This window comes from Sorex araneus, chromosome 3 (assembly GCF_027595985.1).
Source record: "Sorex araneus isolate mSorAra2 chromosome 3, mSorAra2.pri, whole genome shotgun sequence".
Lineage (NCBI taxonomy): Eukaryota > Metazoa > Chordata > Mammalia > Eulipotyphla > Soricidae > Sorex > Sorex araneus.
This window is the reverse complement of record NC_073304.1, coordinates 203,904,582-203,931,409: the sequence shown is the minus strand read 5'-3', so window position 1 is coordinate 203,931,409 and position 26,828 is coordinate 203,904,582. Positions and strand designations below refer to the sequence as shown.

General features: G+C 54.4%; 1 protein-coding gene across 2 annotated transcripts; it reads right to left on the bottom strand.

The window, feature by feature from the left end:
• Positions 1-651: 651 nt before the first annotated feature.
• On the bottom strand, positions 652-25,877 carry TBX4 (T-box transcription factor 4). Of its 2 annotated transcripts, none has more exons than XM_055133362.1 (8): positions 25,686-25,877; positions 24,763-24,857; positions 16,778-16,897; positions 15,379-15,526; positions 5,305-5,457; positions 4,451-4,539; positions 4,079-4,314; positions 652-1,274 (listed from the first exon to the last, which is right to left on the bottom strand). In XM_055133362.1, exons 1-8 carry the CDS (start codon positions 25,875-25,877, stop codon positions 652-654), a joined length of 1,656 nt encoding a protein of 551 aa, XP_054989337.1. The 2 variants fall into 2 exon arrangements, with proteins under 2 accessions (XP_054989337.1, XP_004608660.2); XM_004608603.2 differs by having other exon boundaries at positions 652-1,271.
• Positions 25,878-26,828: the final 951 nt, after the last annotated feature.

The window sequence follows — 26,828 nt, the reverse complement described above, 5'->3', positions numbered from 1 at the left end:
CATGAAGGAGGCCCTCGAACTGCGCCTTGGGGTGTGCTTGGTGACCCAGCAGAGCCCCTGTCTCAGGGCCTCTCACAGAATCTCGGACCCCAGCTCCTCCCTCAAGCCATCCTCCGCTCCCCCTTGCAAATCTACTACATTTGCAGAGCCCTCCCGACCCAGCAGTGAGCTTTTCCCGGCAGCAGTCCCTGTATGGGAGCCCTCATCACCCGGCCCCTGAGTGAATCAAAGATTAGGTCGGAAAAATTAACGAAACAACACACACGAATTCTCCGCTCCCACCTCCCAAGGGCCTGTCAAGAGATGGCGGCTCACAATGGACCCAGGTCCTGCAGCCAAAAAAAAAAAAGAAAAAATAACTTCTTCGGTCAAGTGTGGGTTGACTCCTTGTCATGGCCCCAGTTTGATGTCCAAAGATAGATGCTCTCCAAACACACACAAACACACACACACACACACACACACGCACGCACGCACACACACACACACACACACACACACACACACGCACGCACGCACACACGCACACACATGCACATTCAGGCACATGCACGTCCCATCCTCTGAAGTACCTTCCCATGTCTCTTGGTAGTACCTCTTGGAATCCCACCCAGTGAGGTGGGCCCTGGCGGAGCAGGGTCCTGGGTCGAGTCAGCCTTCAGTCCAGTTCTCCACGGCGCCCACACCTGAGTGGTACTGCAGCGACGCCTCCCGGGACAGGGAGAAGCTCTGGGAGTAGAGGAATTCGTTGGCAGCGTTCAGATGTGGGGAGGGTGGCTTCCTCTCGCACATGCCAGGGAGACCCCGATCCCGGGGGAAGGAGGCGCTGGGCCCCCGTTCTCGGCCCTGAGACTGTGAGAGCTGGTTGTAGACACTGAAGGGGGTGCTGGCGGGGGGCTGGGAGCTCTGTGCCGCTGAGAGGGCAGGCAGCCGGGGCATCATGGTAGTGGCGGGGAAGTGTGCAGGAAAGGGCTGGTAAGGCACAGTCTCCACCGCCTGCACACTGTAGCTGGTATACGGAGAGACTGACGTCCACATGTTACAGCCCAGGGGGGGTGGCGGCAACTCGTCCACCGCAGACACCCCGGCAATCTCAGGCCCGGAACCCGAGTACATGCAGGCCTCCCTTGGTGCCACCTCACTGCAGTAGGAGGGGCTCAGCATCTGCTGGTCGTAGGGAGGGGGCGACCGGAAGTAATGATCCTCCCCCACGGCAGAGGATGCTTCCAGATAGGGCCGCTTGCAGGGTAAGTCCAGGTGGCGGGCACCATCTGCTGGGAGACAAAGGAACCCTCAGAGAAAGCCAGCTACCCACCCCACACCCCGGGAGCACAGAACAGCCTAAAGGCCAGGGCAAGGTCAGGCTGGAGTACACTGGCACCATGCGGCCATCCAAATCACAGCTTTGTCAAAGGGTAGCTGCCAAAAAGTGACCAGGTCCCTGCCAAGGCCCACAGGTCAGAGGAGCTGCTGGACACCATTGGTGCCTTCAACCAGGCAGCTCCTGGCATGGATTCTTGGCCATGATTTGGGGATCCAAGGAGGCCTGAATATGTGCTGGGGGCTCCAGGTGAGGCCCACCCTGGCCACAACGCCAGGCCAAACCAGGCCCTGAGGTCACATCTATCCGAATTAAGGTCACAGTGTTTTTGCCTCAGTCCTCAGCTACCAGGCAGGCCTAAACAAGTCAAAATGACTCCCGGGCCAGGACCCGCTTCTTTCAGAAGTAAACCCTAAACACAGTTCCAAACACAGGCCAGGCAGCAAGCTGTTACACAGAGCTCAGCTGAACAGTGGGTGTGAGGTTTAGAAATGGAGCTAGTCATAAGTAGAGGATGACTTGTACTTTCCAGCTGCTGCAGATACTCCGGGAAAGATGGCACCAGCTGCCCCAAACCACAGACATCCATCTTTCAGTGTCCTTGACCAGGAGGGCTGGACTATCGGGAGTGACCCCCGCTCCCCCGGGGCAAGATACAACTGGAGACAGGACTAGGCAGCAGCACCAAGAATCAGAAGAGCGGGATCAGAGCGAGAGGGCAGCGGGTAGGGCATTTACCAAACGAGGTTCAATCCCATATCCCATATAGTCCCTGAGCACCGAGAGCAGTGATTCCTGAGTGCAGAGCCAGGAGTATCACTGGGTGTGGCCCCAAACCAAACAATCTTAAGAGCTCTTGTCCACCGACTTCTCTTGGCCTCCATCTGCCTGTTTCCTCCAGGGATCCCCTCTGGGAGCTGGTGGGCACACAGAGCAAGCAAGTGGCCTTGGGATGGCCTTGAAGGCCCACACGCACCTCCCCACCCCCACCACATTGGGAAGCTTCGTCCATGCTGAGGAGGAACGTTTCCCGCTCTGACCCGTGTCTCCAGCTCTCAGTGTCCCCTCCACTGTTCTCTCTACTTTCTCCCTGCATTATGCTTTTGGTCTGAGAAAGTGGCCAGTCTCTCTAGGTCAGGCATAAGCCCAGCTTCTCAGTACAGAACCAGAAAGCCAACATGTTAGGCTTGGGGGTCCTAAGGCCTTGTCTCATGGGATGGTAAATTGCTTCATGGACATCTATGCTACTGTCACCTGATGGGAGTCCCTGAATAAATGGAAGTAAATGGGAATGGGGCCAGAGAGAGCATGCAGGGGTAAGGTGCTGACCTTACAACTGACTGCCATTCAATTCCCAGTACTGCATGGTCCCACAAGCACTGCTGGGAGTGATCCTTGATCACAGGGCCAGAAATCACCCCTAAGCACCACTGGGTATGACCCCAAACCCATAAGTATATAATAAACAATAAAATGGCTATGGCAGTATTCAGTAACCCTTATAGGTATCAAAATTTGAATTTCATATTACTCCTTTGATTTTTCTCAATTCTTAAGACCATAAGACACAAGGGCTAGAGCGATAGCACAGTGGGGAGGGCATTTGCCTTGCACACGGCCGACCCAGGTTCAATTCCAGCATCCCATATGGTCCCCGGAGCACCACCAGGAATAATTCCTGAGTGCATGAGCCAGGACTAACCCCTGTGCATCACCGGGTATAGCCCAAAAAGAAAAAAAAAATGTAAGACACATCTCACTCAACTGAACAAATACGGACTGCAGGGTCATTCTGAATGACGTGTTCTAGGCCAGTGCCAGTTCCTGCTAATCTGTCCTAAAGGGGCTGGTGCTGTGGAGCTTTGTGTGACTGCCCCTAGAAACTGGGCTGAGAAAATGTTCTGGGCTACAAGTCAAAGTCTTCTTTCCCAAGAGGACTTTAGAGACCCTGTGAGGTCTGTGGGCATAAATGCACTCATCATCCCCATTTCACAGATGGAAACATTGAGGCCTGGCCCAAGAGGACAGGGATTCTGGGTTTAGGCTCTTCTTCATGGAGAAACCACCACAGGTGGCCCAGGCCCTAATCTTCACCCACCCCAGCCGTTTGCATCTTCAGGAAGCCTGTGCAGACCCAGCAGAATGGGGCTGAGGGACAGACCCCTGACCACAGATTATCTGTGTTGGAGGGGTGAGAAGACGTGAGGAAAGCTAGACCCATTCACAAATATCCAGCCCTTCAGCACCCTCCTCCCTCACTGGAGGCCGAGTCTCCGTAACTGTGTCCTTGGCCCACTACACAGAGACTCAGGCCGAGTCACGCAAGGGAGGCCTGTGTGTGTGTGTGGGGGGGGGGGGTATGTGTGTACCTATGTGGTGTATGTGTATGTTTGTGTGGGTGTGTTTATGTATGAGAGGGTATATGTGTACATGTGTATAAGCATGTTTAGAGAGTGTGTATGTATGTAGGGGGTGTTTATGGTGTGGATACATATGTATATTTACAGGTCAGTGGGGGAATGCATGTGTACATGTATGTGTGTGTTGACAGGCAAGTATGTATGTGTCAGAGGGAGTGAGTATATGTGTAGGTGCATGTGTACATGTATATGTGGTGTGTTTGTGTGTGGATACATGTAGACAGGTATGTGTATGTGTGTGCAGGGGTGAGTGTGGGTGTGCAAAGGCTCGCGTGTTTTGGGGGAGAACAGCCGCCCACTTGAAGCCCTTGGAGGCGTGCAGACCAGGGGGTCATACCTCGTCTCTTCAGGCAGTGATAAAAGAGGCTGGAGTCCCTCTGGGCCGGGAAGGTGTTGAGGGGAAGGTCCTGTGGCTCAGCCGCAGCAAACTGCATGTGAGCCCCGTTCTCGTACTGGTAGTGCTGGAGAGCCTGGTGGGCCCCATGCAGGGGGCTGACATCGGGTTTGGCCGAGAGCTGGGTGGACACGAGCCTCTGCCGCATGATGCTTTTGGAGATGACCGGATACTCCTTGCTGGAGGGGAGGGAGGATAGTCACAGGGAGAGAGGGAGAGAGAGAGGACACAGAGGGTGATGGAGGTCGCCTTGGGCCAGGACCCTGCCTGTCTCCCCTTTCCCAAGACCCCTCCCACAGGGCGGGGCAGTCCCACCTCTGCAGTCGGGCCACACGCAGGTCACTGTCATCACTGCCCCGGAATCCCTTAGCAAACGGGTTGTTTTCGATTTTCAGCTGGGTGATCTGTAAGAGAGGACAGACACTCCATGGGGTACGTCAGGTCCCTGGGACAGGGGCAGGGGAGGGGAAGTGGGGGGAGGGAGAGACCCTTCTGCTGGCCCTCTGGCCCCACCTGGCCCTAGGCCAGCAGGAAGCAGCCAAGCCCACCTGCCTCAGTCTTTGCTTCCTCAACAGGCCCGCCTACCCAGTGACCTTCCTCATGCTCTCCCCTCTGGTTCGAGGTCCCTGCCATGTGGCCTGCAATACGCAGGCATATCTTCTACCTATAGCCTCCTCCCACCACCTCATGGGCCCCAGCACGCTTGGTGTGGACAGCATCATGGGAAGCCACAGGGACAGAGACCAAGAGGCAGGGAAGGGGCCACCTGCCGAGGGCACTGGGGAAGACAAGCCCAGAAGTGGGGGGCGGCAAGACCCCCCCCAGGCACCGCTGACCAGCCAGGCGGTGGCACTGGCTCCCAGCTCTCACTTAACTCACCGTGCTTCCCTGGCCCCCAGCATCATCCCTCCCCCTCTGCAGACCTGGCCTGGGAATCCCACCAGGGAGAAGATTCTAGAAGGGCCTGCTGCTCAAGCCACCAAGTCAGCTTTTCCCGCTGTCATTCCCCAGTCTATTCCCCAAGAGAAAAGCCACCGTGAGCCCGTGTCTGAGGGGCCTGTGTTGCTCCCACTATGTGGAGGGGCACCTTGCTTCCTGGGTCCCCACCCTGGCCCCCTCGCTCTCACCCCACGCAAGGGCAGACAGCTAGACGGCCTATATGACTATACCTTATGGTTCTGGTAGGAGGTCACGGAGATGAAGGACGTCTCCGGGAAGACGTGGGTGCAGAAGGCTGTGTTTTTGGAGCCGAAGGCATTGTTCTCGTCAGCCTTCACAATGTGGAGCCGTGGCTGGTACTTGTGCATGGAGTTGAGGATGATCTGGAAGAGGAGGCCTCCCTCTGAGCTCGGAGGACCCCCTCTACTCCAACGCCGGGCCTGGCTCAGCTCGCCCTGGGCTGCCTAAAAGTCCCACTCCAGGGCCTGACTCCCAGAACTGAGTTGAGAAAGGTCCTAAAAGTGCAGACCCAGGCCCCTTGACCCCCTCCAGGGTCTGCCACCATGATGCTGTTTCACTGCCTGACATCAGCACAAACCCTGGCCGGGGCCACCCTAGGCCTACCAGGGACCACACTGCCTTCAAGTGGCTCATCCACACCCAGCCCCCAGCACTGCACCTCCTCTTCTGGGTCCCCACACCCCCATTTCTGTGTGAACAGAAATTGCCTTTCCTAGCAATGTCCACTGTGGTACCAGCCCCTCCTCTCATCTGTCCCCAGTATGTGAGGGGGGTTGCAGAGCTGGGCAGAGTGTCCCTCTGTGACTGTTGTCCAACCCAGGACTCAGTCTGTCTGTTTGCTTCTTGCCTTTCAAAGGACTACTGAGAGGGGTGCCGGGGGGGACGCCCCGGTCAGCCCTCAGCCCTGCCTGAGCGAGCCCACAGCCCAGAGGGAAGCTCCATCAGGCATGCGCAGGAGAGACAAGCAAACAACAGCCGGGACGCCAGCCCTGGAGTATACCTGGGGTGGGGCAGTGGGTACCCCAAGCCCAGTAATGAGCACTCAGTAGTCGCTGCTTCAAACCCGCCTGGGCCGGCCGTACCCCCACGGTAGCAGCTGCATCACGTGCCACCAAAATGCATTTTTTATCGTTGACATTTGCCAGATGCCGTCCCCATTTGAAGGCAGGACCAGGAATTTGGGGCATTTTATCAACACCGGCTGCTTTTGTTAACCCTTTGGCTCCTGCCCTGGGTGGGCTGGGCTGGCCCTCCGGTCCTGCTCTCCCCTGTCCCCTGCAAATGCCTTTCTCAAGCTGGTCCTGCTCACTCCCACCCTTCCAGGGCCCCAGAGCCAGCTGTGCCCACGTTAACCTGACCACTGAGAGATTTAACCCATGAGTGGCCAGAGGGCCAAGTGGGGCCGCCCCAGTGCTTGCCTGGCAGCCCTCGCTGACCCCTGTACCTGGGATGGTCCCCACTCCACCCCCACCTCAATCCTCCTTCCAGGCCCTCAGAGAGTCCCAGGGCAGAAAGGGCCAGAGCACAGGCTCCACAGATCAGATCCTGTGACCGGGGATCTTACTGCTCCCCTGGGTGCCAGCCCTACAAAACCCCAGAGCAAGATAAAAAGCCAAAAGCCCTGCTCGACAGGCCTCATGCCGTGTGTGTGTTTTAGGAGCCAAGAGCAGCCTCCAGAACATAGGAACTGAGGTTATCCTGCCCCACTGCCGCAGGAGCCCAGAAAGGACCTAAATGCCCAGACACGTGGCCTCATGATATGGACCCAGTGCCTCCGGGCATCTGGATCCCAGTCTCAGTACCTCTGCACATGCGGTTCCCACTGCTATCCCTCTCACCTCCAAGTCCTGGGTACTTCTTCCAGGAAGCCTTCCCAGACTAGGGCCTGCTTTGAGCTTCCATTTCCTAAAACTTTCCCCCTCCTGGAAATCAGCTACTAAGCTACTGTGCTGCTTCCCGCCAACTTCCTGTTGGTTCGTTGGTTTTGGTTTGGGCTGTACCCAGCTGCGCTCCGGGCTTATTCCCTAGGGCTCAGGTATATATAGCATGCAAGGCTAGTGCCCTACCTACTGTACTATGTCTCTGGCCCTTCTTGTTGGTTCCTGCCCTTTCAATTAAATAACAAACTCCTCCTGGAGATGACCAATGTTCTAGGCAGGTGCGTGATCTGGTCATGGGCAGCAGGGGAAACGGGAAAATCAGAGCTAAAGATAGGGCGGGGCTGCCCAGGAACCTGGGAGAGAGGCAGCCCCAGGCAGGGCCGCTGAGAGGGATCAGTAAGACTGGGGTCCACACATCGCAACCTCAGACTCCTGGGGGCAGACAGCAGGCCGGAAGATTTGATACATGGCTCCAGCTCCACTATGCACTGGGACTGCCCCAGTGGCAGAGCAGGTAGATCCATCTGTCCTGAAGTGTCCCAACAGGCTGGCACATCCTTCCGGGGGTGCAGGTGCCTCAGTGATTCTGCAGACCCGAGCCACTGTCTAGATTCCCCCTGGGGTGCCTGGCCCTGCTGGCTGGGGAACTGAGCTGGGCAGCATCCATGGAAAGAGGGCCAAGCCCTGGATTAGTAGCTGTTACCGACCTGTGCGATGCCTTCCAGGTGACTGTGTTGCTAGCAAGCAAAGGCGGGAAGGCAGGGCATGCATGGCCAAGGCCTAGACCTCTCCTGCTCCCTTCCTGCCCACATAAGGACGCGTGGGGACCACAGGGCAAGAAAGAGGACCACACGCTGCCCAGTGCTTGAAAATGAGGCCTTTCCAAGGACCATGCCCATCCGGGCACACCTACCACACCTACCCTGCCAGTGTTTGGGGTCCAATAAATGTCTTATCTTCATCATGCCACTTTTAATGGCTTCTTATTGCCCCTTGGGATAAAGGCCAAGCTTCTTAGCCCACGCAGCAAAACCTTCCTGAACCAAGATAAAAAGGTTGTCCAACAGACCTTCTGGGGAGGGGACCAGACTGGCTGGCTGAGAGACCTGGAAAGACAGTGCCTGCCAATCTTGCAGGGGTCCCTAGTCATCAGCTGCAAATCATGAGCAAGCTCTTCTCTAGCCACTGGGGTCTCCATCTGTAAAGTGAAGCCTTCTGCTCAGGGGTCCCAACTCTAGTGGCAGGGACCTGGCAGGCAAGCCCCACCCACAGCGCCAGGCCCAGAAGCTGAAGTAACAATGGCAGTACCCTGAAAACGGGAATCCAGCTCAGTGACTCACACCTGGCTTCCTCGCCACTTCCTCGGGCGCCACATTAAACCACTTGCCAGAGCCTCACATTTCTATTTGTTGCAGGGGGATGCTGGGCCAAATGGGCTGGCCACATCCACAAAGCCCACTGCCTGAACCCGCCCGCCGTCACCGTTTCACAGAAATGGGATTCATTATGTTCTGGCTCTAACTCAGAAGTCTGCTCTGTTTTAACAACAACGATAGTACAAAACCTCCTCTCCTCCAGTGACGTCCAGATTTATCTCCACAGAGCACTTGGGCACGGAGGGGCGTGCCTTCGAGATCATTCGAGTCACTCTCCTAATTTTGCAGCTGAGAAATAGGAGGTTCGTAGTAGGAATGTTGGAGATGGAATCCAGAGACAAAGCCAAAAATACTCACTGGGTTTGGGCTGGGGCCGGGGCTCCAGTGGTAGAGGTATGTAAGGTGCTGAATTTGATCCCCAGAACTTCCCCCACCCTGCCCCAGAACCACTGAGTGTGGCTCCTATTTAAAACAACAAGAACAACAATAACACCAGCCTTTCACTGGAAGTCGTGTGCACTCTTGGTTTTTACTAAGATATCAACCAACACTAAAAGGGACAAGGATTCCCCAGGACCTATAGGCCATCAAAGCACAGCATATTTGGGTATGAGACACACAGGATGGGGAGTATCCATTTTGTCCCATACTAAAACTGGAGTCTTTCTTGCACCATCATTTTCTTTTCTAAGACTGCCTTCTTATCCTCCTGAGTCCTGCAAACAGGTTAAGACAAAGAAGATGCTGCAGCTTAGAAAAAAAAATAATAAAAAGGAAGAAAAGCGAAACCCAGGATGGGCAGTAACTGGCCCAAGAAGTGGGGCAGGTCAACATAATTGGTCAGCTCAGCCCCACATAACTGACACTGGTCAGACAGGCCTGAAACCTCACTCCCAGGTAGGAACCAAGGACCCCTGGAAGCTTCCCGAGCTTGTCCTAGGGGCCAGGCAACCCCTGGCTGGTTCTATATGTCACATCATTACTCTTTACAATACCCCAGTACAGCAAGAATTATTTCAGTCCTGTTTTTACAGATGAGGAGCTGAGGCTTAGGAAGGAGGAGGCATGCAGCACACAGGGACAGAGAAGGAATCGCTCCTGACACCTGAGTTAAAGGTGCCTTTACCTAGCCTGGCAGGGCAGGCCCCGATCTGGGGCTGAGTGTGGGCTGGGAGGGCAGGCATCAGTATCTTCCAAATCATCTCGACAGAGCTTGGCACAAGGTTCACAGAAGTGAGAGGAAAAGAGGTAAATCAGTATCTCAGGGACTTGGGTGGGAGACATAGCACAGGGCTCTTGTCTTGCATGCAGAAGACCCCCTGGTTTGATTCTCGGCACCATGTATGACCCCTTGGGTACCACCAGGAGTAATCTCTGAGTATGGACCCAGGAATAGCCCCCAAGCACCACTGGTTATGACCCACCCCACCACCACCACCCCCCACAACAAATCTCAGGAGCCCTACAAGCAAGTTGGCAGCATAAGCTTGGGGAGCATCATCAGTCGCAGGTGGAAGAGGTACCTTCTGTAACTATCACCCCTTTAGCAGGGACACCTTTTGCTTACTGCTCACCAGCACCCCATGTTTCACAAGGCCAGCTCCTATCACACAGTGATGAACTACCCCCTGGCTTACTACCTAGTGGGGAGGAACCCAAATTCAAGCAAAAACAGGTGGTGAGAAACTCCTGTGAAGAAAAACTTTTTGTCATAGGGGCTATTCCCAGGGGGCTCTGGAAATGGGCTAGGAGAGTCACGCTCGGGGATATGAGGGTTGAACTCAGGCCAAACACAGGGTTCCTCCCTCACTCCAAGACAACGTCTTATTTTATGGATAATTTTTATAAATCATAGTGGTAATAAGCAAGATGATATAAGAGACAAGAAATGTGTAGGGCTGCATGTCACGAAGAAAATCCAAAAACATTTCTGAGGGACTAAAAGTGCATTTCAATAAAGAAAAAGAACATTCCCATCAATTCTCCCTAAGTAACTTTATCATTTAAGGTGATCCAAAGGAAAACACAAGTCAGTTTTCTTTCTCAAGAGTATGAGCCGATTCTAAAGTTTATTTGAAAAATAGCCAAGAATACTCTGGAAAAGAAGAGCCAGGGGGAGGCTCAGCCCAGCCAGACACTAAACCCTGGGCCGAAGCCTCAACAGAAAAAGCACCAGCAGGCAAAGAGACGCACACACAGTCCACAGGGGTGCTGAGAGGACAGAGGCAGGGCCCCTGGCGCCAGGGAGGGAAGAGAACTGCTCATTTATTAGTGTTTGGACTACTGAACAGCTCTCCAGAAAATAAAAGTCGGATTCACACTTCATAGTCAACGTGAGAATCAATTCCAAAAGGATCAATGGTTTAAACTGTAAAAACAAATCCATGGAAGAGTAGAAAAAGAAGAAACAAGAGAATTCCCTTATGAGTTGGGAGTGAATGAGGACTGTCAATTGCTCATCATCCATAATCATGGGGAAAGCCCCATCCACTGAATTAAAACCTTCTGCATAGGAGGAATACAATGACTAGCAAAATCAAAAGATGAATGGCAGGCAGGGAGTGCCTGTATGTTTAAATCTTCTTAGAATCCAGAACTGATCCAAAGTCTAAGACCAAGGGAAAAAGAAGAGTTCCTCTGAAGAAGAAATGCAAAATGCAAGTGAAAAAGACACTTATCCTCACACGAAAGGAAGAAAACATAATCTAAAACTGATACTTCACCCGCAGACTGGGAACCCCTCCATCTGTGCTTTCCCTGGGCGTATGTGTCAGAAAATCTCTACTTTAGGGCCAGATTGCAAAGTACAAACCCAAATATTCTCTCGACAGGCAGAGTATTGCTCAGAAATACGAAAGAGGCTTAACCGAAAGAGCGCAATCTAGAGAGCACCCAGTCCCCTTCACAGAATGGGCTGTTTCCCGAGTGATGGCATGACAGGGTTCCACATGGCTGTAAGACATTAAGGAGAAAGCTTCACATGACTGGAATGGGATTGTCTCTTTGCCTGCTAAGTTTACAAAGCGAAGTGTAAGAAGGGTTTGATATTATGTCTTATGTACAAAAGGGGGGACTTGGGAATCTACTGAGCCTTTATAAGCAGAAAAGTGATAGAAGTGGGTATGTGGGAGGGAGCATAGTGATAGCACAGCAGGCAGGGCATTTGCCTTGCACATGGTCAACCTGCGTTTGATGCTTGGCACAACATATGGTCCACTGAGGGCCAGGAATGATCCCTGAGCAAGGAGCCAAGAGAACCACTGGGTATGGCCCAGAAACAAACCAAAGAACCCCAAAACCAGAAACCAATAAAAACAGTGGGTACCTGGGGGTGGGAGTAGGGGTTTGGGGAGGCGGTGCCAGAAGAAACTGGAAAGATATAGAACCAGTCAAGGGCTATATCCCACAGTAGACACATTTATTCATTGACATGTTGAAACCATGCAAGTGCATGTCCTATTCGAAAGTAGATTACACAATTTGTGTACAGGGACAACTGTGGAAGTACAAGGACAGACTGATAGACAGATGGCTCCTAGCAGACTCTGAACTCTTCCCCCAAGGAAGCTTAGTGCCCCACCTCGGTCACTACGCCTCAGAGAGATGCCAGGGGAGGTAGTGGGACACTGAGGGGACCTCACACAGATCACTCTGTAGATGAGGCAAACCCCCAATCTGGGGCTAACATGGACCCTGGAACAGCTAGATGGTTAGAAATGGGTCCCTGAACTGGGCTTCCTCCTCAGCCATCTGAGATGTGGGGGCAGGAGAAACTCTGAAGGCCATCACTGTCCCCCTTCGACACACACATGTAGGCCCACATGGCCCCTGGCCGCGAATCTCTCCTGGCCTCCGGCTCAGGGGAAAAAGCAGGACACGTGCCAGGCACCTCCCGGTCCTGCAGGCTGCAGCCCTGCCCAGGGAGGCCCCTCCACTTCCCTTTCCATTACATGGTCGCCTGGCACCAGGCCCTGGTTGGGGCGGGGGTGCTGGGGGGGAGCCAGTGGGGACATGAGCAGCCAGTAGAACAGAATTAGGGCTGCGTGGGGGTGGAGGGAGGCAGCTCTGCTTTCCTCCCACCACCGCCCCCAATCCTCTGCCCTCTGGCCTTACACTTCCTCCCAGAACCCAGTGGCAGTCCCCCAAAGTCTCTGGCCCAAATACAGGATTTCTGGATTTCACGGGGAACCCATGTGGAGTTTGCTCATCAGAATCCAGTCCCATCTTTGGGGAACCAGAGGTCATGTGTGCTGGGGTGTGTGTTTGGGGGGGTGTCCCTACGTCAGAGCCTCACCTGCTATGGCTCATCTGCACCCCAGACCCTTCTCCTGGGGGCAGTCGTGCTAGGGGCAGCTGCTGGGGTCCCTGAAACAGCGGGAGCCCGGGGGGAAAGTTCAAAGTCTTTGAGAGGAGGTTTCCTGAGATCTAGAAGCTTTTCGGGAAAACTGAGGCCATGGAGGGTGTGCTGTGCAGACAGGGGGTAGGCTCCCAACACAAATGAACTTCAACCATGTTCCTGCCTTGAGAGGAATGACTGGAAGAGCTGACCAGTGCTGTGGGCACTGACCTGGAAGCAGAAAGCCGGGGTGCAAATGGACCCCTTTGCCAGCTATATCGGGGAAAGTAGCTCAGCCGCCAGTCCCTGCACTCACTGTCGAAGACTGAGGTCTCTCCACTCAGGCTTCAATGGCCAGAGCTCTGACAGCTCACGCCAAGGTGCAAAAGGCCCAGGGGCACCGACCTCACGACCTGACTGGGGGCCTGAGTGCTGTGCCTTTCCTTCCAGCTCCCCAGACCACCTCGTCTCCCTAAGTCTTCCCCCAATTGCTTCCCATCATATAGTCACCTGGCAAGCATTCACCCATAAACTGCTGGGGAAATACCGTGGTGGGAAGGAAAGAGAAGAAAGACATGCTGCACCCCCACCCCAACCTTCCAGGGAGATGGTGACCCGGAGGGGTGAGGCCCTGCAGATGTGGCAAGCAAAGGCAGGAGCAGCCCAGCTCTAACAGTCCATCTGACAGCCCCACGGGCCCTGGTGCATAGCTCTGGCAAAGCCCCCGGGAAACTCAAGCCTGCTGCAGAGCCTGCTGTAACGGCCAGGTCTTCCCCCGCATCCCGAAAGCCCCACATTACCGTGCGTGTTTCCCTCCTGGAACTCCGTGGGCGGGGGCTGAGAGGCAAAAGAGGCCTGGCTGGCATTCCTCAGGGGCACCATGTGGTGAAGTCTGATTTCTCTCCAGAGCTTCGGTCTCAGGCTCCTCTGGCCCCACCCCAAGGTCCAGCTCCTGCCGAACTTTATGCTCCCATTCAGGGCTCTGTGCAGCTGTGGGCAGAGACTGTGCCCACCAGCTAGGTGCCCTGGCTGCCCACCCGCAGAGGCCCTCGCTAACCTTTGGAGGTTGGTTCCTACTGAGCAAAGTCTTGGCTGGGCTGGTACCAAGTATGACTCGGGGGGTGATGCCCTGCCCTTATTTCAAGGACCTGTATTCTGGCAAGTTGGGGCTTGACTGACCCTTCTCCTGGGACCCCTGGCTTCTTCTGGGATCCCTGGCTTCTCCTCGGCTCTCCTGGGATCCCCAGAATTCCTGGGATCTGGGCCTGTGAGTGGCTGGGGGTACATGTGTGCCCTGTGCCCATCTGCATGTCTGCCATACATCCAAAGCCTCTACGTTCCCTGACAGGAAGCCCCATTCTGCTTGCAAAAAAAGAGGTATGCCAGGAGGTAATTTTGTTCATTCAGATCACCTTAGTGCTTCCTTACAGATCACTGACCATTCAGAAAGGAAAAAAAAAAAAACAGACTCTGAAATTGAGAACCAACAGCTACTTGCCCGTTACATAACCAATTAGAATGTTCCATGCAGAACGGTGATTCACAGAACTCTGATTTGCAAGCAGTGGCCCAGAAATAGAACTGAAGCCTATACCTACACATTCCCCACTCCTGCTCCCCCTCCACCACCACTGCCTCATCTCTCTGGTAGTTTTGTGAGCAGCACTAGTACCTGAATCATCCAGCCTCTCAAGCCTGCACCCCACCACACCCTGCCCACCCCCACCTCCAGAGTAACCATGGATACCCTAAAAGGGCAGGGTCTAGCCCTGGCAGATAATACCAGGTTCCCAGCCTGCCACACACTTGAGCTAAAAATTTCCACATAAAATGCTTTTTGTTGGTTTTCCAGGGCCAGATGGGAAAAGAATGAGTTTCGGCAACTGGGAGCAGCATCCCTGGGCTTCAGCATCTCTCCTGAGAGGGCCAGGCTGGAGCAGGAGCTGGTGTGAGCCAGTGCAAGGTCTGCCCTTGAGACCCCAACACTCTGCCAGGCCCACAGACACGCATGCTGAGAAAGGGCTTCTGCCCTCATCACGGACTCTGCCGAGGAGAGTCTTCACTCTTAACTCAGGCCCCAACTGAGCCAAAGTTGGGGAATCGGAAGCTGAGAGATTTGGTCCAACATGAACAGCAGGATCACCACCATCTTTTCATACCATCACCACTATCTTATCACCGCCATCATCATCATCACCATCATGCCACCACTATCTTACCATCATGTCACCACCATCAGATGATCATCACTGCCTTCATCATCTTCCCATCATCACTGCCGCCACCATCATCACCATATGACCACCATCAAATCACTACCATCTTCATCATCTTCATCAACACCATCATCACATCACCACGATCACATCATCGGATCACCACCACTCACCACCATTACCATATTATTATAGCCCTCATTAGTACCACCACTTCCTAAGGGCCGGGAGCCTCAGGCAGATCCTCTCACAAAATCTCCATTTCCTAGGTAGGGAAACTAAGGCTCCAAATGGCCAAGATACTTGTCCAAAGTTACTGTGTCAATAAGTGCTAAGGGAAGGATGGACGCTGCTTTGTGGAACACAGACTCAGTGCTCTTTCTGCCAACTGGTCCAACAAAGTGCCAGAGCCTCCAGCCCCACCCCCAACCCCCACAGCCACCCGAACACTGTCTGAGAACCTGTGCTGTCTTACATGGCCAAAGGGGTCCAGGTGATTGTTGGTCAGCTTCAGCTTCTGGAAAGAGACCAGCTGCCGCATCCAGTGGGCCCCAGTGGCCGGGGAATCCGGGTGCACATACAGCCTGCCTGGCATGGCGGGCTCGGCCTTCCCAGCCACCATCCTGCCAACAAAATAGAGCCATCACTGTTGACTCGCTGGAGCCCTGGGGAGCCCCAGTCCCCTCTGCCCTCCATTCACCAGAGGGGAACATCCAACTGTCCTGTCCCACTCTCAGGGTAGGGCTTCGGGAGCCTTCTCAAGGGACAGAGCAGGGAAAAGCCAAAGGTGGGGTCAGCAAAGAGCTGTCAGAGCTCTGTACTGTTCCACAGAGAAGGGGGAAAATGGTTACAGAGAAGTGGGGCCATTTACTCAGAGGGCAAAGTTAATAGGCACTTCTATGTACATGTTCTATTATAATTAGGGAGTGGGGCTCCCAAACAGTGCTCACAGAACTGCAGGGGCCTCTCTCAGTGATACTCAGCCAATACGGCTAGATATTTGATGCTGGGGGTTGCTTGGACACAGCAGTATCAGGGGTCACCACGGTTACACCCTACAGGGCTGGGCTAGGAGCAGACACACAGTACCTATGACTAAACTGGGGGCCTGTGCATGTAATGTATATAGCTCTAACTCTCTTCCTATCAGACTATCTTCCTGGTCCCCACATTTACAATTTGAAGGGTCACAGATTCTATTCGGACAGAACTTCTTAGAGGACCTAGACAACTTTCAAATTGCTTGCCCCCAAAACAAGGGTTAGACATTAATTGGTAGAGTTTGCATCATCCTGAGCTGACTAAGTGCCAACTATTCAAGGCAGAGCGAGAAATATAGCAGGGGAGGCAGCATGTGGCTACCCACATGCAGGCATGGTGTCAATCAGATCCCATCTCTGCCTGCCCCCCTCCACTGCTGCTTCACTCTATCCTTCTGGCCTCCAGCACTGGCTGGGGGGCACACAGGATACTAGGGAAGGTTCTCAGAAAAAACAGCCTGGGCCCCTGCTACTCTACTCGAGGGCACTCACTTGAGAGGCAAGGCCGGGCAGTTAGACCAAGAGTAATGCCACAGGCCAGCAGCTGGACCCTAAGTCTCCTCAAAAGCTCTCGCCCTCCTTCCCATTGGGACAGCAACATTTTGATCCACCCACATGGACATGTATCCATGCCAGCAGTGTGACCACCCCTGTTATTTGCCCAGACAACCAAACACAGACATATAGCTCACTTCCAGCCCCGATCTGTTTCCCAAGGCCCACCACCTGGACCCACTGGGGAATCCCTGGAACAAATCAGGCAGGGAAGGGTGCGGTGGGTGGAAAGAGCAACCAAGGGAAGGCAGATGAAGTGGGCAACCCCAGGCCTCTTACCATTTGTTGTCACAGAATTTGTAGCGATGGTCATCTGCAGGCACGATGTCAATCAGCAGGATGTACTTAGTCTTGGGGTTCATGCCTGTGACTTTCACCTTGTAGCTGGGAAACATCCTCCTAGGGGAAGCCAAAGAGCAAGGTGGCAAGCATGGACAGAGCACCAGGAGAGCCGGCCCAGAGAGGAGGAGGAGGCAGCGAGCCTTCCAAGGCCCAGCCAAGAAGTCCCGGCACAGCGCAGGCTTCGTCACTGCCCCTCTGAGCCCTGGGGAATTCCAGTCTGTGTGTCTGGGAAGAGGCTTTCTGTGGTTTCCCTGATTCAATTCTCCACCCAACCACGGTCTCTTCACATTGAGGTCTAGTCGCTCATCACAGCCACTTGTCAGGAGTGTGAGAGAAGATCTCAACTGCCTGGCTGCCCCAGTTCTGCCCTGCCCCTTCTCCCCCCAATACTTTGCCCATCCACATACAGTCAAAGTTCTGGGGTCCCAGCCCAGAGGCAAGCCTGGAAGTTTTTAATCAACCATGTTCACAATGATACATCTTTGAAACCCTGAGATCTCAAACCAACTCTGGTACTTTTATTTATTTATTTATTCATTTATTTTAGCAGAGGTGTTGACTGCCCTGAATGCTCAGCTGGGCCTGCAATCCCTGATAACTGGGTATCTGGGAAAACTAGTCCAGGAGCTGTGTGGATTCTTAAACCACCCAGCCATGGCGGGCAGCCGACCCCACAACAAGCGAACTGTGAGGTCTTGGGCAACTTGCTGGAATCTCTACACATTCATTTTCTTATCACCAGTGAGGACATCACTATGAACCGTGGATTAAAAAAGTCCATTCAGAACTGTTACCTTTCACCCCCCACTTCACTCCTCCCTCTACAAACCAAAGCAGTGATTGACTTCTAGGGGGGAAAAAGAGTCCCCACACCCCCCTCCACCCCAAACTGGGATGTTTTCTACTTCCTCAGCTCATGCTGAAATTATGCAGGTCCCTGAGGCTTGATGAACATTCTAGAAAAGGACTTTCCCATACCCCTGAGTGCAAACACACACAAACACATACACACAACAATAACAACATGTTTCTTTACCTGCAGGGCTCAGTTCCCATCCCAGCCACAGTCAGCTGCTCAGCTTCCCCAGAAGTACCAGAACTTCCTCACGGTCCTCCTCTGAGACCCCCAGCCCTCCTGGCTCACCCTCCACAAACATGCCCCGCTGGCTGTTCTATCAAGCAGAATCCAAATCTAACCAAGGCCGCAGGTGCCATGAGTCGTGAGAGCTGACAGGTGGTCTCTGCCTCTCACAAATGACAAGGCAGGCCGGGAAGAAAGGCTGTCCCGACACCACCGACAGGTGTCTGGGGGCAGAGGTGCCAGCTGGGCACAGCGGGGCTTGCAGGAGCAACATGGCCTCGGGGCCCGGCGCCCCTGTGGGACCCTCCCCTGTGCACGCAGCCCCGCGTGAGGATGTGCGCGCAGCCGGGCGCATGTGCAGGAGCGCGTGGAGTGCGCATGTGCGCGTGTGTGCGTGTCTGGAGGGAGGAGGGAAGTTCTAGCTGCAAGTCTAGGGACTTATAAACCTTGTGGAAGAATTTGTCTCAGATGTCAATTGAAAGCATTTTCAAATGTCCACCCCACCCCCTCTCCAGGAAGGGGGGAAGTGCGAGAGGACTCAGGAACCCAATCCCACCTCCTGCTTCCTAGCCCCCACCCCTGCCCAGGCCTGGGGGCACAGCTGGAGCCGACACCACCCACTTTCCTGGCCAAGCCTCTCCCCTGGTGGGCCTAACCAGCGGCTGGTGGGGGTGGGAGCAGCTGCCTCACCCCTCCCCTCCCTGAGGGAAAGCCAAGAATCCTGTCCCCTCCAGGCCACCATCTTGTAACGGCTACGGAAACATCCACAAAATGGGGCAGCTGCAGCTGTGCTTGGGCGGCCCGGCCACAGTGCCGGCCACCTCGCCTGTTTCTGCACCCCTCCAGGTGGCACCCGCCCTGGACAGGCTGGGCCTCTCCCTCGGGCAGGGGCGAGGGAGGCGGGGGCAGGAGAAGACAGCGCTGCTGGGAGGGAGTGGAGTGGCCCTGTCCTTGCCGGCCTCGGCCTCGCTGGCTGCAAAGGAGCCCCTGACAATGATGAAGTGCCTTGGAGGTCTGGGAGGAGCCTGTAGACTCCCGAGGCTGGGAGCTGGGAGCCCTTGGCGCCATCCGCTGCCTGAGAGCCTTGGGTTGACTCTGCAGGGCCTGGGACAGGGCAGGGGGGCCCCAGCGTCGGCCTCCCCATCTGCCAATTCTCTCCTCTTTCCAAGGCAGTGGACCCAGAAGCCCGGAGCAAGGATGGGCTAGCTGTCCAGATGGGATTTGGGGAGTTGGTCAAAGGTGCTGCTACCCTGCCCAAGATCCCCAGGGTCCTACGGAAACAGCCCCCTCCATCGCTGGCCATGCGGAGCCCCAGGAGGAGGAAGGGCCCAGGATGTGAGGGCAGCTCCAGGCGCGCACCCCCCTCTATCTTCCCTTGGGGGTTCCAGAAAGGCTAACACGGACACCTGCAAGGGAGGCAGGACTTGGGCCACCGAGTCAGGCTGGTTTGGGCGCTGTGAGCTCCCTGTCTCACGGGTGACACGATAAAGAGAGAAGTCAGAGGTTTCGGGGATCTCAGCGCCACCTGCGCCGTCTCCCGGCGCGGGCGCCTCTCTGCACCCCGGGGTGCTCTCCAGGGTCCGCCCGCCCTGGCAGGCGGGGCGCTGCTGGCCCGCGGAAACAGCTCCGCCAGGGGAATAAACAAGCCGCCGGCCCTGCCGGCCGGCCCAGGAGATGAAAGCTCCGGGTTTCGCCTCTGATCATGAAACAGGCTCTGAAAGGGTGCGGGCATGGGGCCTTTATCTGCCTCAGACTCGGAAATGGTTTTAGAATGAACTGCTAAGATAAGCGTCCTCGGACATTTCTTGGTGTGGATGGCTTGCGGGGCGCCGGGCGAGGGTTTCGGGGGCCTTTTGAATTTGGCAACGTACTGATCGACCAGACCACGAACTGGCTGCTGAGGGGACAGCAAGTTACAGCTGGGCTCAGACAGTCGCTGGGGGCTCAGGCTCACTGCCAAAGCGCTTGCTTGCAAAGTCAAGGCGCTGACCTACATACACCCCCGCCCCCACCAACCCTGCAAGCGGGGAGGTGGGGTGAATGAGGGGATTCTCCATAGCCAGCCCGGTGCCCCAATCAATCCACTGCAGCCTGAAATTTCTCCATTTCCTCAGGTCAGGGGCCCCTAAGTGCTTGAGCAGAACTCAACCAAAAGGATAAGAAGCTGGTGGAGCATTTACTCCGTGTGAAGAGGTGTTATCTGGAAGGAATACAGAAGGATTTGGGGTGACTGGTGATTATGTGACTTCTTTTCCTGGGTGGTGTTGCGGAGGTAACTTCATTTTGTGAAAGTATAGAGCTGTACAGTTAAGGTTTATTTGTTCACTTTTCTCAGGAATGTTCCATATTAATAACACTGTTGTTAAAAATTACTACGTGGGGGCCAGAGTAGGTAGAGCGCTTGTGTTGCAAGTGGCCGAATGGGTTCAATCCTGGATACCACATATGGTCCCCCAAACCCTCCAAGAGTGAACCCTGGGCACAGAGCCAGGAGTAAACCTGAGCAGTGCTGGGTGTGGCCAAAACACACACACACAAAAAAAAAAAAAAAAAGAGGAAAAGAAAAATTACTACGTGTCTGCAGGGCCAGGGGTGTAGCTCAGTAGTGGAGTGACTTTCTGAGCTCCCTCCTGTTATCACCATTCTTGGGACTATATCTGAACTTACATACACACATACATCCATACACACATATACATGCCTGAGACTACACATAGACAGACATCTGTACATGAGCCTCTGAGCCCACAATCAGAGCAAAGAATAGGGGTCCACCTAGAACCCTATGAGCTCCCTATGGCCAAGTTCTGCAGGTCTTGAGGAAGAGTTCTGGACTTGTTGGTTAAGAAGCCAGGGCCCAGCAACTCAAGCTACAAGGCTGAAATTGGGGTTGTGGGTTGTGGTACCGCTTCTACAGAGACCAAACCTATATTGAGCCAAATGATTTCTCAGAGCAATGACCAAACTGCGAGTAATTTATTTCCACTCTGCATGCAGACACACACACACACACATACACACACACACACACACACACACACACACACACACACACAGAGTTTTCTAATTGGCTCAAAGCATTTTTCTCAGTTGGGGGTGGGGGGGCAAGAGTGAGGGCTTATGGATAGATGTTGTTTGGGAAGGTCAGTTGCTTCTCTGAGATTTTTTTAAAAGACACTTCCTTCTGATATTTCTGCTTTCAGAAAATACTTTAAAAAGAGATCAAAGCACTCTCTCCCCAACCCACTTTCCCAGTGTCTTCAACCCTTACTTCTCTTATCACCCACGCCACTGGGTTCTGACGCTCTGTATACAGAGCCAGGGCAATTGGCTTTGAAGCCCCGGATTAAGCCGGGCCAAATCCTTGCCTCAGAATAACAAACAATACAGGTTCAACAGGAGTTCTCATCGGTAGTTCATTTTTCAAACGCAAATTCACTGTCACTAACACAAGCAACATTGAACTCAACAGGCTATGAAGGCTGATAGTGGAGATTTATCTGGTGGCAAAACCATGACCTAGGAGAAGAGCAGGCAGACTGTTAGGAAATTTTCATTTTGGGGAGGTTTATATTTAAATTTTTGTGGAGCTCACTTTTATCTGTGTTTGGGAGAAAATGCAGTTTCTCACATGTATCAAGCTTGGCAGGGATGTGAGGAGGCTGAAAGGAAGCTGCTCTCTGAAATAAGCTATATCAAGACTGGGGGAGCAAAGAGAGGGACACAGACGGGGTGGGAGTGATCCCCAATTTTACACTTGACAATGGCAAGCTCCTGGACATCCCAAAGTAGGTGTCTCCCTCTGTGTTTTATATTTTATCCAGCAGACCAAACTGAATTCAAAGTCGAGTTCAATAAAGGAGATTATTTCTGCCTGTGGCCTTCATATTTTCAGCTTCAGATAAGGAACCTGTGACCCCAAGACTCAAACCCACCTAAGAACATTCTGGCTTCCTTCTCCAGTACCTGACCTTTCCTTGACCAGACAACAGTGATCAGGGTACTCACTAGAGAGGATCTCTATGGTCACAGGACTCAGCCATAAGGGAATTTCTCCCAGCTGGGGTTTTGTTTTGGGTGCACCGGGTAAAGGGAATCATCTGCCTGAAAACTGCTCAGGTCTATCTCTCTCTACACTAGGGTCATCTTCCCTTCTCTGGAGCTGGGCTGATGTTCTCTGATTCCCCTCCAGCTCCAGCAAGCTAGGAATCTGGGAGCCAGAGGACCTGGGGAAGGCTCTCTGCCAAGGACTGGAAATGTCCCAGGAATGGCAGGTAGAGACAGAGAAGCACAGAAAAGGGCACTGGACAGGATGTAGAAGAGCCCAAACAAACCCAGCAGAAGGCCAGGATGGGAGACACAGGGGTCCAATGGTGAACTTGGTCTCTGTAGACAGGGGAAGTGTCTGTGAGAACTCTGGGGAGAGGAACTGAGACTAGTGACTTTCTTGGGGACTAGACTTGGTGCAAAAATAACTCTCCAAAGAAATAAAAGACTGCTGTGAATCCATGATTGGCCAATATTATCACTGACATTTAAAATTTTTATCATCATTCCCTGAGGTCCCCAGCTAAGCCTCCACTAGGATCAGGCATAAACATCTTCCTGAAGCTGGCCACATCTAGGAGAGAGAGAGAGAGAGAGAGAGAGAGAGAGAGAGAGAGAGAGAGAGAGAGAGAGTATGTATGTGTGTGTGTGTGTGTGTGTGTGTGTAAGAGTGCATGCATGCATATACACACTGAGGGGAGAGATGGAGGAGGAGGAGGACCCACACAGGTGCAGGAACTGCCACTGAGGAGAATCACAAATGCCCTTTGTTTAAAATGGCAGAAGCCAGGCATGCCCCCGAAACACACTGGCCATTTATTTTCAGGGTTTTATTTTTCTACTGCCTAAAAATGTGAACTGCTGGATCTTTGTCTTTCTTTTTCTTTTCCCTCTACCCCAACAGCCCAAGAAATAAATCCTTCCTCTTTGCACCTGTAATCCACTCAACAATTTGCCCAGCTATGCCCACCAGATTCCTGGTTTGAGTCTCATAATAACCAAAAACAGAAGGATGGCAGGCAAATTAATCATGACAATCTCTATTTTACCTGCCCCCAGTGAGTCCCAAGTGGTGGAGGGCCTTGCCCAAGTCCACTGAACTGGGTAGAAGCTGTGCTGTGACACCTGGCTCCACACTCCATCCCCAACCCCTAAGGGCAGCAAGCCCAGCCCTGACATCCCCTTGTTCCCTCTTCTGATGGAGGCCCACCTCCCTCCTTGTCATCTGCCTGACCTCAGCTGACAGGGGCCAAGTGTCCAGGCCCACCCTGTCTACTTAAACAGAGATTAATATGCTTCCAGGCCTAACAGTGAGCTGCAAAAAGGACAACAGCACGAACCCCCACTCTGCATGCAACAAACAAACCACCAATTTTCTGCTCTAAGAGCCCACGATTTCCTACAAACCAGTCCAGTAGAGAAGAGTTCTTTAAACTGCAGATGCAAGATGTGAAGTGCTGCCAGACATTCCTCTACTGATGATGAACATTATTGTTAGCATTTATTCTGTGTGTCCTTGCACCAAAGACTATGCTAAGTGTTTTACATATAAGGGTATGAAGTGAAATCTATTATTTCACAGATGGAGATGTGGCAAGGGTAACCTTGACTGCGCAGCACACATATGGAAGTGGCTGAGCTAGAACTGCAGCCCCCAGGGATGGCCTCCCATCCTCCCCTACCTGGTCCATCTTATTCCACCATTAGGAGCCCACAAAAAGGCAAAGGGACTTGTTCACACCATACCCTTCTCCCAGGGTTCAAAATCCCAGAGCTAGGGATGGAGCAGTAGTATAGTGGTAGGGTGTTTGCCTTGCACATGGCCAACATTCAAGTCTTGGCATCCCATACAGTCCCCAGGATCTCACCAGGAGTGATCCCCAAAGGCAGAGCCAGGAGTAAGGCCAGAGACTGCCGGGTGCGGCTCAAAACCCAAAAACTAAATAAACAAAATTCCCTGGACCATTATGTGGAGGAAGAAGGGTGTGTCCCTGAACCTGTACTCTAGTGTCCGCCTGCGGCCATCTCCCTTCACCTGATAACTGGTCTGGCCGGTGGGTCCTGTGCAGACAGCCCCAGGACCTCTGACACGCAGTTCAGCATCTCCCTCCTTCTCTCACCCTCTCCCGTTTTCTCCCACAGACACCGGCGCATTTTAAAGATGTTTCCACTTTATAAATCATCTCTCTCTGGCAGCCACACAGAGAGCTACTCCCCCCCACAACACAGGCAGGGCCCAACAGTGCCCTCCTCTTGGTCGGGGAGAAGCAGATGGTCGAGGGGCAGAAGCACCCACCCACAGGGCAGAGAGAGTTGGGGTATAAGCTGCCCCCCAAAATAATGAAGATAGCAATAGAAGGCTCCCCTTGCCTTCCTCCATTTGTTGAAGTTTAACTCCCTTGGTTTACTACAACCCTGACAGACTATTCCCCCCACCTCCCCACAGTTTCCCTAAATTCCCCAAAGCTGGAGGACAAAGTAGGCCCGCAGGGGACCCTAAAGCTTGGGGACCAGAACCTCTGAAAGCCTTATTTGCATTTCATTTGCATGGTGCTGCCCCTCCTCTCAGACTACACTGGGACCGAGGGGCCCTGGGAGCTCTGGATGGCCCCTGGAAGCCTGTTCACTCTGGTCCCAAGGTCCCAAGACAAGGCAACAAGATGTGAACCCCAGGCAGGGGAGCTCCAACTGCCTTGCGCCAGGCTGGGGGCTAAGACAACCAAGGAAGTCCCCTGGGGACACCAGCTGCCCTCCCCCCAATCCCTATCCCATGCATGAATCTCTCTGCACTGACCTGCCTGCCTTTGTGATGATCATCTCCGTGCCCGCCTCGTGGAACTTCTTCCAGAGCTCTTTCTCATGCAGACCCACCTTGATGTTCTCGATGGTCTGGGGAAGGAAGGGAAAGGCTCTTAGGTGGGTTTGGCCCTAGGCTTCAATGAAGCCCTACTTAAGAGGCACGCAGACCTAGAAACTGCAGAGCGCCGTCAGCTCCCGGGATAGCGCCGGGAGATTTCGTTTCACCAAATGAGTCTAGACCCACTGGTGAAGCTTAAAAAAAATTCACCGCTGGTGAAAAATTTAAAAATTTTTTCATCGCGGTATCTGAAAGTTCCGCTTTCTGAGCTCTGCGGCAAGCCAGTAAGTGACGGCGGGTATCAAAAGTGGCCGTGCTGGAGTCAACGAACAACGGATCCCGCACAGACGTGGTCGCCCCACGTGGCCGAGGGAGCTCAGGTCTGTGGGTGAGCACCCACAATGGCGGGGCTAATGGACCCCCAGTCCTCAGACGACTGTGCACGAACCATCGCAGGCCCCTGTCGTGCGTCGTGATCTCCCGGCTATCACCAACGCAAGGTCCCTGCGCTTTCGGAGCTTGGAGCCGCCCCAGGGCAACCAGATCTCGGTGGGCACCTTCCCGCCTAGACCCCTCATTCTCTGGGGTTTCTGGAGAGCAGCACTTAGCCGGTCTCGCTGCGGCTGCCGCTGCAGCAGTGGGGCCCTCTCCGCGCGTCCCAGCGAGGTTCGGAGGGATCCAAGTGGAGGAGGGACAAGGTAGGGACAGCGGTCAATCGCTGCCCAGGAGGATACTCAAGACGCGGCCAACCCCCCAGGAGGAGGTGAGCCCTGTCCCCGAGAGGGGCAGCCGGACCGACGCTGGCGGCTCTGCAGACTGACCGATGCCGGGTTTCTCCCCGACGCCGGGCGCGACCTTACCTGTTCGGCGGCGGCGGCGGCCGCGACGTCGCCTGGGCCTGGGGGGCTGCCTAGCGGGGCTCCGGCGAGGCCGGACGCTGCCAGCGCGGGCTCGGGGGCGCTGGCGGCGCTGGCGGCGCTGGCCTCGCCGAGCGCAGGGCCCGGGCCCCGAAAGGCCTCCTCGCTCTCCGACAGGCCCTTCTCCTGCAGCATCTCCTGCGGGCACAGCACACAGGAGTCACATGCCCGGCTCCGCACTCGCCAGAGTCCCGCAACTCCCCGCAAGTGGGGGGAAAGGTGTGAGGGGCGTCCTGCGGGGTTAGGGCCGCTTTGCACACGTGCCCCCCTCCTATGCCAGCTCCAGGGCTGGCGGAAAGCGGATCTGGGGAGATCAGGTCCCTCGCCTCCTTCGTCAGCGGCGTGGGCGGCGGGCTGCGTGGACTCGAGGGCCGAGGGCCAACCGACCCGGAGCGTCTATGCACGTTTCCCTGGCCTCCTTCGTCGGGGTTACAGGATGCAGGAATAGTAGGTCTGGGGGAAGGACCGCCCCCAGGCAGTGCCCCAGGTGCACTCCCAGCCCCTCCCTCCTTCTGAGACCCCCAGGAGCCTCAGGTCTTTTCCTGCTGGTCCTTTATAACTGGGGTCTCGGCGGCGTGCTTGTCTCGGGACAGCAAAGGAAATCGGGCCAGGAGGGCAGGGCCAGGTTCCAAGCCTCCATCCACACCTGCACCAGGGCGGAGACTGAGCTGCTCACCCTCCCAGCCCCCCACCCCTTATCCCAGGGGGAGAGTTGAACCAAAGGCTCTCAGGGCTACACCACCAGCTCCAGCAGAACAAACACAGAATCTTCATACCCAGAGGCAGCACCTCCCACAGCTTCCAGTCGCCTCCAGCCACCTTCACCTAGGGCAGGTCTGCTGAGACCCTGCACTCAGCCAGAGGCTCCCAGCCTGGTCCCCATTTCCACACGGGCTGGATGGATCATTCCCTCCCACTTCACAACAGCCACACTGGGAAAAGGACTCGGATTTTTCCAGACCTTTCCAGCTAAGGACCAGGCCTGTGGGCTGGATCCAATTCCCCAGCGTAGACTAGTTCTAGGACACAGCTGTCCTTCTCCAAGGGTTTAGGACTATCTGCCTGTCTGTCCAGGTACTGGCTTCC